Source organism: Littorina saxatilis, linkage group LG13, assembly GCF_037325665.1.
Source record: "Littorina saxatilis isolate snail1 linkage group LG13, US_GU_Lsax_2.0, whole genome shotgun sequence".
Classification (NCBI taxonomy): Eukaryota; Metazoa; Mollusca; class Gastropoda; order Littorinimorpha; family Littorinidae; genus Littorina; species Littorina saxatilis.
In genome coordinates, this window is record NC_090257.1 from 14,887,902 (window position 1) to 14,903,496 (window position 15,595).

General features: G+C 39.9%; 1 protein-coding gene across 3 annotated transcripts in view; it reads left to right on the plus strand.

The window, feature by feature from the left end:
* The window catches only part of LOC138983692 (FUN14 domain-containing protein 1-like), a 33,640-nt gene extending 18,417 nt beyond the window's left edge, over positions 1-15,223 (plus strand). For all 3 annotated transcript variants that reach the window (XM_070356987.1, XM_070356988.1, XM_070356989.1), the window contains exons 4-7: positions 2,467-2,542; positions 8,114-8,233; positions 11,366-11,425; positions 12,800-15,223. In XM_070356987.1, the coding sequence (XP_070213088.1) occupies positions 2,467-2,542; positions 8,114-8,233; positions 11,366-11,425; positions 12,800-12,835 (292 nt within the window). In that variant the 3' untranslated portion in view covers positions 12,836-15,223. The remainder of the gene's footprint in view (positions 1-2,466; positions 2,543-8,113; positions 8,234-11,365; positions 11,426-12,799) is intronic.
* Positions 15,224-15,595: the final 372 nt, after the last annotated feature.

Below are 15,595 nucleotides of genomic sequence, written 5' to 3' on the forward strand. Positions count from 1 at the left end.
GACGTGAGATTTTTTAGACTTTTTGTTCTCACACTGTAGCAAAATCATTGACAACACAGACAAGTCAGTTTTAGCATAGACATTGGGAAGGGCTACTATTATAGTGTGTTTTAGGAAAGAAAAACATTATAGTATCGGCAGAACACGACCAAATGAGTTTGCGTTATGGGCGTGAGATTGTTTTTTTTCACACTGCAGATCATATCTCAAAAACTACTGAGTGGATCTTTATGAAATTTGATATGGATATTTTTGACTGGATTTTCTCATAGAAGGTTTTTTTGTTTAGTGATAGGACAGTTTGATGACGTCATATTTTACCGTTTGCCAAAAGGTCGAGGCAGCACTTTCACAGTTACAGTTTTTCATCAATTTGATCGAATTTCTTATCACACAATCTCAGATCTAGGCCGGATTATGGGATTGCATTTCAGCTTGGTCACTTAAAGTTTTGTTATTGAAATGTTTGTTCAAAATATGTCATTTTTTCAAATTTTTAAAAACTAATATTTGAAACAGAAAATTTATATTGGTGTATTCCCTATTGCGTCCTGTATCTAAAACTATATAGTTTTGTTGTTTTGTATTGAGAATTATGCTTAAAAATGAAGAAAACCGATAAATAACCACTATCTTTATTTATGAAAAAAGACACTTGAAAACAACTTCTATCTATTCCTTATCATTTTCTGATTCCAAATATATATAGTTTCATGGTGTTTGACGTTGAAAATATGCTCAAACTTAACAAACTCGGATCGTTGAATGGAAATTATACTTCCAAGCTCCAAAACCACGTCATTTCAAGTGTGGAACACGCTCATGACGTCATACTGAAAGGTGATGAATTATGGCTTCACCTTGCGATGTTTCAATTCAAACATGGTAACATTTTTAAAGGGGTTTCTTTCCCAGATTTTTGTTTGCCCTCTGTCTGTCTCTCTATGTCTCCGTCTGTCTGACTGATTCAATTAAATGTGTAATTACTTAGTTTTGCAAAAGTCAAACTAAGTATGATATACCTAATTGATTCAGGTCTCTAAATTCTTATTGTAAAATTGTGAGTTTTATTCAAAACAAATTTAATTGGTGTTTTAAACTCAATAATGGGGCATGCTGTGATGAGCAGAAGAATGTGTGTTTACGAGCAGAAAAAGCCCATCAAAGTCAAGAATCGTGTTTTTCTTTTTCTATTTTCACCTTGTAGCTTCATACAGACACTAAGCAACAGTTTAGTACCACTTCCAGTGCAATATCTTGTACTTTAATTTTGACCATCTGTGTAACACTTTATTGACCCATGATCTGAGCTGTTCACTTTGCCAAAATACAAAGACCTTTTTTTTTTTTTTTTTTTTTTTTTTTCAAAAAACCATATTTTTAAGTTATTTTGCCAAATTTTTATTTATTTTTTTTCTCCCCCAAATGCCCCCCAAAAAAGTCCAGGGTCGCGGGAAAAAAATAGGGTCGGTCGGGGTACCGTAAACAGACAATTTTTTTTTGTGCCTTAGGCATGCGTATGTCATGAAACGTCCAACTTTGAAATTTGGGTGGGGTATTCAGGTGACAATAACTTTTTTGTTTATCAGCAAAACTCAATAAAACTTTGCTATGTTATGTAAAATGAATGCCCAAACAGACTAGTTAGCAGCATATCTAAAATAAACTGAACACAAAAAAATGTCTTCTTTGTGTTTGTCACGTGTTCCAAAAAGTGGGCGTACAAATTTCAACAAAAATCATGTTGTCACCCCCATAACATTTTTTACCTTTAAAGATAGCACAATTCTCTTAGCAAATATGAAAAGCTTATTCATTTTCCTTTCATTTGATATATAACTTTCTATATTTCATTTAGAATATGACCCCAGATAACCACTCAGCAAGTAGGCACCAACAGCACTGTAAAATATGCCCTAAAACCCCTGAACTGGTAAGAGTTAAGACCATTTGTATTGGCTGTGTGTGTCATGTGTGAGAGGGTTGACATTATAACTGCTCCTGTTGCACCACCACCAGCATTAACAGACATATTTGGCAAAAATAGTTTTGGGCACTTCAGTTCTACAAACAACTACACAGGTTGAGTATATTCTGCATTTGTCACTTATGCGCATACATACACACACACATTCTCACACACTCAAACACATGGACAGTAAATAAGTGACACACACACACACACACACACACACACACACACACACACACACACACACACACACACACACACACACACAGATGGATGGGTAACAGAAAAGAAGTGATACACACACACTCACAATCACACACAAACAAACACACACACACACACACACACACACACACACACACACACACACACACACACATACACACACTCACACAGAGATGGATGGGTAACAGATAATAAGTGACACACAGATACACACACACACAGATAAGCTAATGATGTAGTGTTTGGGTGACATCTACTTTGCATTGCAGTGTTGCTGGCTGGCTTGCTGTCAAAGTGGGGAAAGTTGCAGCTGCCACTCTGGGAACAACTGTGCTTCTAGTGCAGGTTGGTGTGCTCAAAGACCCTGGCTGTGATTTTACTATGTACTAAGGACTGGGTGGCCGAGTGGTAACGCACTTGCGCTTGGAAGCGAGAGGTTGCGAGTTTGACCCTGGGTCAGGGCGTTAGCAATTTTCTCCCCCCTTTCCTAACCTAGGTGGTGGGTTCAAGTGCTAGTCTTTCGCATGAGACGAAAAACCGAGGTCCCTTCGTGTACACTACATTGGGGTGTGCACGGTAAAGATCCCACGATTGACAAAAGGGTCTTTTCTGGCAAAATTGTATAGGCATAGATAAAAATGTCCACCAAAATACCCGTGTGACTTGGAATAATAGGCCGTGAAAAGTAGGATATGCGCCAAAATGGCTGCGATCTGCTGGCCGATGTGAATGCGTGCTGTATTGTGTAAAAAAAATCCATCTCACACGGCATAAATAAATCCCTGCGCCTTGAATATGTGCGCGATATAAATTGCGTAAATTTTTTTTTTTTTTAAATCCCTGCGCTTAGAACTGTACCCACGGAATACGCGCGATATAAGCCTCATATTGATTGATTGAAGTGCTGTTCACATGGCAGACTTGCAACCAACTTGTGACCAACTTCCAAGCGATTTTTGTCGGCGGCAAGTCAACTCAAAATCGCTGCCCATGTGAACAGTACAAAGTTGCAAACTAAACTCGGAGGCAAAAGAAATGCAAATAAAGGATGCGTTAATTAAACCTTTATGAACTTGAAATAAAAAGAAAATAATGATACTAGCATGTTCTGCACGTGTTGTTTTAGCGGTCTTATTTTGTCAGAACCATGTTTGCCGTTATCTGGGTCACACGTGAGGTCTTGTTGACGGGGATCCCAAACCGTCATGGGGACCACTTTCAGCACATGCTCAATGTGGAAAAGCAGCTTTTCGTGTTCAGAGTGTTCAGGCAAGCTGTACCGTACTCACAAAACTGTTACAACATTCATTTCTGCGACACAGGCGCGATGCCGAGACTATCACCAGATCAGCGCCAACAGGCGATCGGGAGACTTGATGCCAGACAATCAGTTCAGCAAGTTGCTAGGGCATTTGGAGTAAATGTCACCACGGTTTATCGCCTGCAGCAACGTTTTCATGCCACTAACAGTACCGTAAAATCCCTAGCATAAGCCCACCCCCCCTGTGCACAGATTTAGGGCAAAATTGGGGGGTGGGCGTTTGCTAGGGATAGACCCCTTTGCACAAAGTAAGTTTTGTGCTCAACCGTGTAATTGAGTGAATACAAACCCCGAAAGCATGTAAGTTAGGTCGTGTGAGTAGAAGTGAAGGAAAAAAGAAAGAAAAAGGACTTTGAGGCAAAGAAGGCCAACCATGAGAGAGAGAAAGAGAGAGAGAGAGAGAGAGAGAGAGAGAGAGAGAGAGAGAGAGAGAGAGAGAGAGAAGAGAGAGAGAGAGAAGGACTGGCTCTTCTGAAAACAACCCGAGCATAGTCATTCATATAAATTTATAAAGTAAAAAGAAAATCGCCAGACCTTTGCAAGGACAAACAATAACAACACAATTCCGGGAAAAAGAAACTTGATGAAATGTCGAAATGGCAACACCAATGAAGCCCTTTCTTTCTGTACAGGGAAGAAATTACACGATCGTCTTTGGAAATGAAACGTTAACTGAACTTGGATTTTGTCTTCAAAAGGCCCAATCTTTCTGAGAAAGAAAAACCCACAAACTTAGGAAAAAAAAGAGAAGAGAAACTCGAAAAAACATGAACGATGGGTGGGAGTGAGGAAAGGGGACAAAGAATAAGAAAAAAGGAAAGAAACACGAAAAGGTAAAGAAGGGGAAAAAGATGACTTTTAGAACAGTCTGCACAAATCCTAGTGAAAGTGAGCCTATAGTCTCTTTGAAAAAAGCAGGGTGGGCGTTTGCTAGGTAGTTACCCCTGTGCACAACTTTTGGCCCAAAGTGGGGGGTGGGCGTTTGCTAGATGGTGGGCTTATGCTAGGGATTTTACGGTACCTGCGACTTACCAGGACGTGGCAGACCCCGGGTAACAACAGCCCGACAAGATCGCCATCTTGTCCATCAACACCAGCGAAATGCATTCGAACATAAGGGTCCTATTTCGGTGGTCGTGCACAGTAGTTTTCGGTTTCTGTTTAGGTGATTCCGTGTCCGTGTGTATACACACAGCCTAGTGGCTGAGGAGGGGCGTTTAGCGCGAGACGAATATCAGATGGCCTCGCTATCTTGCTGTTTATCGGACCCCGCGGCGGCGAGCTAACAAGCACAGCAGAGCAGACTTTTTCCTACGTTTGATGCGGAATAGTTTTATTCTTGTACATCTTAGAAATAGCAGACGAAATACACCGGCTTCGGACATCTTGCTTCTATCACATAGCAACAGCCCGGAAGTTCCGGTTATTCCCAAAAACAAATTTGTCGGAGAGTTCGTGTCTGTTTACGCATCAAGTATTATTTTCCTTCCCATTTTTCAAATTAAAGTCATTGTATGTAATAAACTGTTAACTATAGTTGTGTTTTGCAGTGTTTTGTCTGTGGTGTGCTTTATTCTTTGTTGCATGTTTTGGTATTGAGGCTATGCCGTATTCCTGTTATGTCGTAAACTGACTCAGAGAAAACTTAAAATGATAGTATTTCAGTACTGCCGGATTTCAATCTTTTTTATAAAAAATATATTTTTTCGCGTGTGTGCACTGTTTACCGGTCTCTATTCACTGCATGATAACAAGATATATATCAAACTTCAGTCGAGTATCTTCACAACGTGACATCCATTCAGCTTTCAGGCAAACAAATTCTCTGCAAGCTGCGTGCTCCTGTTGAAAGGTTCAAAGAAAAGGCACACGTCGCGTGAAATTGGTGTTACTGGCCTCAGGAACAACCGCGTTCGTTGCTCAGAGGCTATCAACGGATTTTTCTTTTTCTTTTTACGATATCTGTATATGGGTATATATTTATACGTTATGCTTTTAAACTGGCTGTCTACGTTAAAACCATAGGGGGCGATGGATGCGTGAACAGGAACTGAAAATAAAAACGGACGTTTAAGTAAAATGAAGCAGCCCTGTGCCTGTGGTTTTTTCTTCGGCACGGTACTGAAGGGGCCTGAGCAGAGCGTGTAATTATTACATACGGCCCTGGCCTGAGCAAATCTTTTTCAACAAACCGAAAAAAAATGTGTACAATGGTAATGTTGATGACAGTGATAATAAGAATGACAATAATGATAATAATTATCATTTTTATTATCATTATTATTATCAGTATTTATATTATTTGCTTATAAAGGTTCGTGTTATAATCCAAAGGGTAAGCGTTTCTGTTCAATTGACTTCAATAACTTAAAAAGCCCGACATAGTTAAAATGTAAAGAGCAAGTGGGTCATCATGACATGATGGGCATTTCTCGTAGCAGTGCAACTTTGCCAAGAAAAATAGGGGTTTGTTCATAAAGTACAGAACATTAGAACCGACCAGCAGGGGGAAGCGCTGGACTGCTAGCATAAACACTGACCAGCCATGTGCAGGCCGCGCACAAGGCGCGGCTCCTAATGGCCTGTCAGCGGGCGCGTGGGCAAACCGATAGAGGGGTGTTGTTGGTGTGATGTTTACAGGCCTGGGTTAAACAAACTCGAAGAGCTACTGTGCACAACCACCGAACTGGGACCCTTATGAACTGCCGCCAACACAGCCCGAAACACATTTGGGGTGCATGGACAACCCGTCAGTGCCAGAACTCTACGCCGACGCCTTGGTGGGCAGAACCTGGTAAATCGGCGTCCTGCTCGACGTCCTGTCTTGACAGCTCAGCATCGCCTGGATTGTCTAGCCTGGGCCCAGCAGCATGCCCACTGGCACCATCGGGACTGGCGGACGGTTCTTTTTTCGGACGAGAAGCGCTTTTGCCTGGAACCTGGCGATGGGCGTGTCCGGATCTGGCGAAGACCTGGACAGCGGTTTGCTAACAATAACATCCAGCAGCATGATCGATGGGGAGGTGCCAGCGTCATGATATGGGGCTCCATTGGTGTCAATTAGCGAGTGGGACCTGTCGTCTTTCAGAACGTCGGCCAAGGTCGTGGGAATGGTGTCAATGCAGACCGCTACATTAATCAAGTCCCGTGTCCCTATGTGGTTCCATTTGTCCAGAGGTACCGGAACTGCCTGTTCCAGCAAGACAATGCCCGTCCCCATACTGCACGTGCTACCCAAGACAGGTTGCGTCACAACAGCGTGAACATTCTGCCTCATCCTGCTCGATCTCCGGATCTCAACCCAATCGAACACTTTTGGGACATCATGCAAAGAAGGATTAATGCCCTTGCCCGGAGACCCCGCACAGCAGCAGAACTGCGTGCTGCCGTGACCCAGGTGTGGGCTCAGGTCCCTCAGCAGCAAATTAATCACCTCGTCCTCTCTATGTACCGGAGGTGCGCCACAGTCATCAACGCCCAGGGAGGAGCAACACACTATTGACTTTCAACAGTCTTCAAACAGTGTTTAGTGGAACATGGCACGTCATGCTCTCATCCCAATACTCTTTTCCGTATGGGTTTTGTATCTGTCAATTCGTTTCCTTGTTATTGTTAACCCGAAATAATTAATTCGACATTAAAATTCATGGGTAACCCATCTTCACTGCAGCATTTGCGTTTCTTTTGCCTCTGAGTTTAGTTTTAAGCGGTGAGTCTCGCCAGACTTAGCCTTTCGGGATTGTCCGGTTGACATCGTTGTTTTCCGGCGAAGGGAAGGCTAGAGCCACAGAGATGTATACGTCTATATTTAACTCAGTGACTAGAGCTAACCAATCAGTTTGCGCGATAAGAAAAGTCTGGCGCAAGTCGTTTGCTTGTACCGGCTGAGTCGGGCAGTGTTCAACTGGGTTTTCAAGTCTGGCGCGAGTCGTTCGCGAGTCACTGGGGCTGTTCACTTGGCAGACTTTTCCCCGATTCGGCCTCAACGACTCGGGAGCCATTTTCAAACGACTAAAGTTGGTCACAAGTTGGTTGCAAGTACGCCATGTGAACAGCACTTTAGTGTTGCTACAGTATTTAATGGGGTAACGGTGCTTAATGCTTTTACTCATAAAAATTATGGAGTTGGTCAAATTTTGCGTTGTTGTTTGCTTTGGTGTTTCGGTCTGAAAGTCGTGTATTGCTTTAGAACTTGGTCAGCCTGATGTCTTATGACAGAATGGCCAGGTGGGTTGTTTATCTGTCTCGCAGGCTTTACTCAAGGTTACATTCAGCATTATTTATTTCACTAATGGCAGATGTTGTTGAGCTTTAGTCAAATATACATTCACTGACTGATGGATTTGTCTTTGAAACTGACAAACACTGTTTCAGGTACTTCGATTTAAATTGTTGAAATTCTTGCCGAGTGAGTTTTTAAATTGAAAGAAATAAGGTGAAAATATACTTACTCAGTGCAAGAAACATTCCCAGAGGCTGACATGAAATGTGTGGTTATAAATGCTTTAGGCTGACTTTCTTGATTTTGGAATGTTAGCTGTTTTGACTGTGTGTTTGTGTGGTTGAGAGTGTAAGCCAGTGGATGTGTGTGACAGGTGGCCCAGCACCAAGGCTACATTAGCATCAACTGGGACCAGGTCAGGTCACATCTGCGTCAGGCTGAGGTCAAAGTACACAGGACAGCCAGCAGGAACTATCCCGGCTTTTTCAACAATGTAAGACACCCATAGAGGGAATGTGTGGGTGTGTTCTTTTTGTTTCATGTTTTTTTTAGTATTTAACAATGAAGTAACGTGTGATGGATAAGGTCTGGTGATATTGCATCTCAACAATTATGGTGTGTGAAATTCAAATTATTTCACTTGGAAGATGATCATGAGTCTTGGTTTCATTGTGCTTACTTTTCAGTCCATTGCACACTTCCAGGTCAGTTGATATTGAGATTTGTCAAATTGCGGTAATACCTAAGTACAGTTAAACCATAAGTTTCTGCATCACAAATAATGCCTACCTTCACTTTGCACTATGCAAAAGGAATTACAAGTGTTTTAATCAATTAAATGTCATAGAATACACAAAGAAAGAGAACTCGTGTGATTTTTGGGTTTGGTTACCTTCACTGAGTTGCTTCCCTTGTTTGTGTATATGATGCTTGTTACTTGGCAGCAGCATTAGTAGCCTTGCCGTCTTCTCGACTAATTTTTGTTCACAACACGGGAGTGAAGCAGCGCCCTGAAGCACATTCACTCACTTAGATTTAATTAATTACCATACTTGTGCGGTGTTTTCCAGCAAATAGCACCATGTGGGTCTAGATTAAGATACAGTGAATTCTCCAGATGCTTCAGATGCGTCAAATTTGCCAGAAACTTCCCCCAAACTGTCAGATAAATAGTATCCCATTAATTTAAAGGTTCCACCAATTCGAGCTAGAGCGCAGAGTGAGGTTTGTGTGTGTGTGCGTCTGTGTGTGTGTGCGCAGAGGATATCTCAAAAACTTCAAAAAGTATTTTCATGAAAATTGATGAACACATTTATGAGAACATTTGCTTGTGTCGTTTTTCTCCGATTTTTGCATATGATGTCATATTTGCCCTTTTGCAAAAATATGTTTTCATAAATTTTCTTTACATTTTTGTTACACAACGTTTACCCAGTCTGGACTATGGGATTGCATTTTAGCATGGTACATGTACCTTAAAATTTTGTTCATGCAATGTTCTTTCAAAATCGGCTGTCTTTTTAATAAAAATGAAAAAATCAGAATTTGAATCACAAAACTGATATCATTGTATTCCTTTTTCTCTCCTGTATCCAAAACTATTGATTGATTGGCAAATGTGCTTGACAAACAAACCGTCAAATAGCGATTTTCTTTATTTTTATAAAATGAACATAGTCAGACCTGGGAACCCTCGTTTTGTTTTTGGAGTATTCTCAAACAAACTTAGCATATTTTCAGAAAAATGAGCGCTTAAGCATTGATGATTCAAAAATTCTTTGCACGGTTATATGAAGTTTACCAATACATTTAAAACAAATATTTTTTAATGTTTAATGACAAAAGCTGTAATCATTGATCATTATAAAATTATTTGTAATCATTAAAATAAAGAGTGTCCCAGTAAATATACAGGAATGACAATCTATATGTGTAACTATGGATTGTGAAACTCTGCTCTCAGTTGGGGGGTGGGGGAGAGGTGGCGGAATACATGAAACGGAACTCTGTTACTGTCAGCTCATTGACATTATCTTTAAAAGGAAGTCTCCCTCGCACCCCGTCTTTAGTTTATCTTCACCTACCCATGAAGTGTAGTTGAGGGGAAGAGCAGACACCCTGATCGCGCCTTCTACATGGCATGCAGACAGAGAGCGTTCCACCTGGTTAATTCCTAACTTTACGTCACATGTTCAAGGGAAGTAATTTTCAAGGGGGCTGGATTTGTTCGGCTGAGAATGCAATTTTTGACTCACATGCGAAGCAAAAGTGAGTCTATGTACTCACCCGAGTCGTCCGTCCGTCCGTCCGTCCCGGCGTCCTTCCGTCCGTCCGGAAAACTTTAACGTTGGATTTTCTTGGACACTATTAAGTCTATCAACACCTGATGTGGCCTGATGGTGTATGGTTACAAGATCTCAAAAAACATGTGCGGCAACTTGACCTCACTTCAAGTTCAAGGTCACAGGGGCCGTAATTGTTGTCTTAAAAACGACCATTTTTCACATTTTCGCATTTTCTCTGAAGTTTTTGAGATTTAATACCTCACCTATATATGATATATAGGGCAAAGTAAGCCCCATCTTTTGATACCAGTTTGGTTTACCTTGCTTCAAGGTCAAGGTCACAGGAGCTCTTCAAAGTTGGATTGTATACATATTTTGAAGTGACCTTGACCCTGAACTATGGAAGATAACTGTTTCAAACTTAAAAATTATGTGGGGCACATGTTATGTTTTCATCATGAGACACATTTGGTCACATATGATCAAGGTCAAGGTCACTTTGACCCTTATGAAATGTGACCAAAATAAGGTAGTGAACCACTAAAAGTGACCATATCTCATGGTAGAAAGAGCCAATAAGCACCATTGTACTTCCTATGTCTTGAATTAACAGCTTTGTGTTGCATGACCTTGACAAGGTCACATGTATTTTGGTAGGCAAAATGTGTAAAGCAGTTCTTAGTGTATGATGTCATTGCTAGGTTTAGTTATTTGACCTTGACCCTGAAGGTCAAGGTCATGTCAAGGTCAAGCATTTGAGTCGTATGGGCTTTGCCCTTCTTGTTCTTTGATTAAAAGCATTTTAGCATGTCTGAACTCTTGGGATTTGTGTTATCTAGTTTTCAAAATCACCCAGCAACTGTTAAGTATTGTTTCAGTTACATGAGAAGTCGCACTGTTAAATGGATTTTGAGAGCCACAAGCCAACAGCTCTCTTTAATCACGCTTCAGAGTTTTTGTTTTACTTTCTTTCTTTATTTGGTGTTTAACGTCGTTTTCAACCACTAAGGTTATATCGCGACGGGGAAAGGGGGGAGATGGGATAGAGCCACTTGTCAATTGTTTCTTGTTCACAAAAGCACTAATCAAAAATTTGCTCCAGGGGCTTGCAACATAGTACAATATATTACCTTACTGGGAGAATGCAAGTTTCCAGTACAAAGGACTTAACATTTCTTACATACTGCTTGACTAAAATCTTTACAAAAATGGACTATATTCTATACACGAAACACTTAACAAGGGTAAAAGCAGAAACAGAATCCGTTAGTCGCCTCTTACGACATGCTGGGGAGCATCGGGTAAATTCTTCCCCCTAACCCGTGTGTGTTTGTTTTCAGGTGAAGCAGTTTATGCAGGAAAACATGTTTGTGGCAGTAGGCTTTGGTGGGGGATTCTTGGTAGGTATGGCTATCTAAGTCTGTTTGTGAGGATGTCAGTCACAGCATGAGTGTACTTACTTACTGCCTGTTATGCCAGTTGGCATGTAGGGCAGCAACAACAGCATGAGTGCGTATGCATGAAAAGAAAGGTGGGAAAGTGTGGGTCCCTAAGAACAAGGGACTGTCACCTCCGCTCAGCCGCTTGGTAGACAGTGCTAATCTGTTTGGCAGCATTTTGCCACGTTAGGTTTTATTTTATGTTGTATTGGCATGGTTTATTTGTCACAGACATTTCAACTTCAACCTAGTGTATGTCTGATTCTTTACAACTCAGTCAAGCAGTGACATATTTGCGGATAGAAATATAATGATATATACTCTTTAAAACCTGTTTAGTAAAGTTATGGGACAGGGAGAAGACCCCCTACTTGAAAACATGTTTAGTAAAATTATGGTAAAGGGAGAAGACACCCTACTTGAAAACCTGTTTAATTAAGTTATGGGACAGGGAGAAGACCCCCTACTTGAAAACCTGTTTAGTTAATTAAGTTATGGGACTGGGAGAAGACCCCCTACTTGAAAACCTGTTTAGTTAAGTTATGGGACAGGGAGAAGACCCCCTTTGCTAATGCTGCATGCTTGTTGAGCAGGTGTTGCTTGCAGCAGCAAATTCCAAAATGAAATGTCAGAAAGGAATTAATGCTACTAAAGATAAGATAAGATAACTTTAATGTCCATTTTCATTTTACGTTAACATGGAAAATTGTCTTTTGGCACCACATCGCATTTCTAATAACACAAACACACGATCGTAAAGCACATTTGAACATAAGTTCACTACTAATAAATCAATTTATCACATGAGTATTTAAACAATGAGCATAATAAATACATATCACAGTCACTGACGCTCACACACACAGCGCATAAAAACACACACATTCACACATACGCGCAGAGTCTGAACAGCTCAAGTGTAGAATTGAAATTAACATCTGGTATGATCAGCATTTAAAATGGTTATTGCTGTAGGGATAAAAGAGTTCTTCTTAAAAGAGGAACTGCATGTTGTTACATATCTGATAATTCCATGCAAGCAAATAATGCATATATTTCACAATTATGTTGTAGCTTTATTCAGAAATCGCAATTGCAAGTTCACCCATGTTTTCTGTTTGGGTAGATATTTGGTTGGTTCTAATGTGAATGTTAGAAAGAGGGAACATATTAAAGACTCATGGGTGTGTCGCTTTTTTCTTCTTTTTTTTTTTTTAGGTCTTCAAACATTTGCTAGATGTACATTATTTTCTGAATTGTTTTTTGATATCATGCTTAGGATTAGGATTTTATTTGTGTGACTAAATCGAATGTGTCTGCTTTTCATTTTAACAGGTGGTTTTCAGTCTCTGGGAATTTCAGTGTATTTGAAAGAATGTTCTAATTTACTTATCTTTTTTCGACTTTATCTTTGAGGCATGTACTGTTTTCTTTGATGTTTTTTGGGGGTTGTTTATGTCTTCAATACTGGAACAGATTTTGTACTCTTTACTTAACCTTCTTTTTCTGTTTCTTTTTTTGGGGGGCCTTCTTCTTCCGTTTCTTTTTTTGGGGGGGGCCTTCTTCTTCTCACTGTGGTTTGCATGGCAAAGGATACATATATCTTGAACAGAGCTGGGTTTTTATTTTTTTTTAAATTTTTTTTTTACAATATTATACATGTTTACTTATGAAAACATCTACACTGTGTCATTTGTACAGATTATTGCCATACAAATGTTTCCTGTGACATGTGCATAGGGCTGGCCAAATCTGCTTACTTGCCTGTCAGTTGAGTTGAATGTTTTACCTAATAAGGGTACAAAAGCCACTTGATTAAAAAAAGTCATGTCAAACTGAAAGGATGGACATTGAACCAAGAATGCCTGGTTTTGAAATAATGAGTATACCAAGGATAAGAACACAGGTCAGTGTTACGTTTTGGAGCATGCCTTTCTTTCCTTCATGTTATTCAGTGAGAACTATTTTTGTGGAATTATGATCTGAAAACTTTAACAGCAAAATTGTGCTACCTAGAATGGTGTGATGGTGGATTCGGCCAGCCCTGCATGGAGCACAGAAACCCCTGTTGCAGTATTTTCCTCAGTAAGTGTGTTCCTTGTGGCCACATTCATATGCAGTGATACTCACTTGTGCAAGGCCTTTGAAAGTCTGTAGCTTGATGATTTCTGGAAGCTTGACAGAACTAAAATCAAATACACTGACAATGTTCCAAAATTCAGAGTAAAAAAGCAAGCAAGGTACGTAACGTTTTGTTTTGTCACAATTAAACGTTCCTCTAACATTACCTTGCTCGTTTGTTTTTAATTCTTTACAGAACTAGTTCGAGAATTGTTTTGTACCCTGCCCTCATTATAGCCTGCACATTTAGATGGTACACATTTTTTGATGAATGGAGACACTCCTGTTGGCAAACAGTTTCACAAAAACATGGTTGAATTAAACCTTGTAATTATTTGACATCAGCTTTTTGCATAAATATTGTACAAAAACTATCCAAAGGGATTATTTGTAACTACATTAGTATCTGATATGAAGACACTGCAGAGAATCACTGAGGGGTTGAGTGAACTTGAACGACGATCGACACTGTGCTGATAAATTCAGATAGTGATGTGCATACATTTTTTTAATGAATTAATATGTAAACATAACTTCATTTATGCATCTTAATTTGAATGAATGTGTATAGTTCATTAATGTGTTTTAGTTTGAGTACTCAAGAAAGAAGATAATTTGTACAGTTAGGTTTGCTTTCTGTGTGTATGTCTGCAATGATAACAGGTAATGCGACTAATTACCTGGAAAGGTTTTCATCTGACAATGCTTGTTTGACAATTTGCTTGGTTTAAACAAAATGTTATTTGAAATACATAACATGAAACGATTACCAGTAGGCAACTAAGCACCAATTTTCTTGCGAGGCTTCATATGTTTCATACCCATACTACAGTACCAGCAACACCACATTCATTGCGTGCATGTTCATTCCAGTACGTATTACCATAAAGAATGAAATTGTCACAATAAGTAAAGTATTTAGCGCAGGCACAGACTGACTGAAAGATGGAAGTAGAGTGAAGACCTGATGTGAGGCTTTCTTTGAGACAATAATGTTGACCTGTACAGTGAAGACCTGATGTGAGGCTTTCTTTGAGACAATAATGTTGACCTGTAGAGTGAAGACCTCATGTGAGGCTTTCTTTGAGACAATAATGTTGACCTGTAGAGTGATAAAATATGATGGTTTCATAAATTCAGACGATATTTCAGTGTGCTTTTGAACAAATGTGATACATGAAATGCTTTATTTATGGGATACATATTTAGAAAAGATCAGTAAAAAGGGCAATGTGAACATGTCACGAGAAACTGCAGACAACACTCGTCTTTGTAGGTCAAGGCCAGTCTAGTAAGGGCTATGCACTCCACTTAAACTGACTTTGGTTGATTATCGTACTTCTGGGCTAATATATATTCTGAGTAGGGCTGTATGAACAAACAGCTGTACATAAGAAGCAGAAAAGTAAGTGTGTTCTGTTATTGTACCCATTATTTTTCTGCCGAGCAGGAACTGACTTCTTAGTGGTGATAAATGTGCTTAATAATCAACTTGAATAAGAATCATGTAGCCGTGACCCAAATAGTTATTTCTGTGGATTTTATGTGCAGTATTTCTCACTATTCAATTTGTGTTTAAATGCAACAAGTTTGAAGCTTTGTCTGTTTACATTATGTGCAATAAATCTCGGAAAACTATTTCAATTCTCTTTTTTGTGTGTGTATGAATCCAGATATCAGCTGCAGGATTATATACTGAAAGGCATAAATTCTGCAAATAGTGCATTGAACGATTTTGCTCTCAAACGAAAATCAGATTGAACCTGTAATTTGTAGTTGACATCTTAAGTGTCGGAGCAAATGTTTCACGCTGTCGGCGTGCGCTTTGCAGTATTGCTGATCCAGCCACAGCTCACTGTGCTAATAAAGACAATGGGCTGAACTCACGTGTTTTCATAACGTAAAAAAGATAGTGTGTGGCCCTATAAAATGCAACTGGCTGTTTGGCTGTATCAGATATCGCAATCATGCCACGACTTGATGAAGGAGAGAGACAGCAAGCGATTGGGA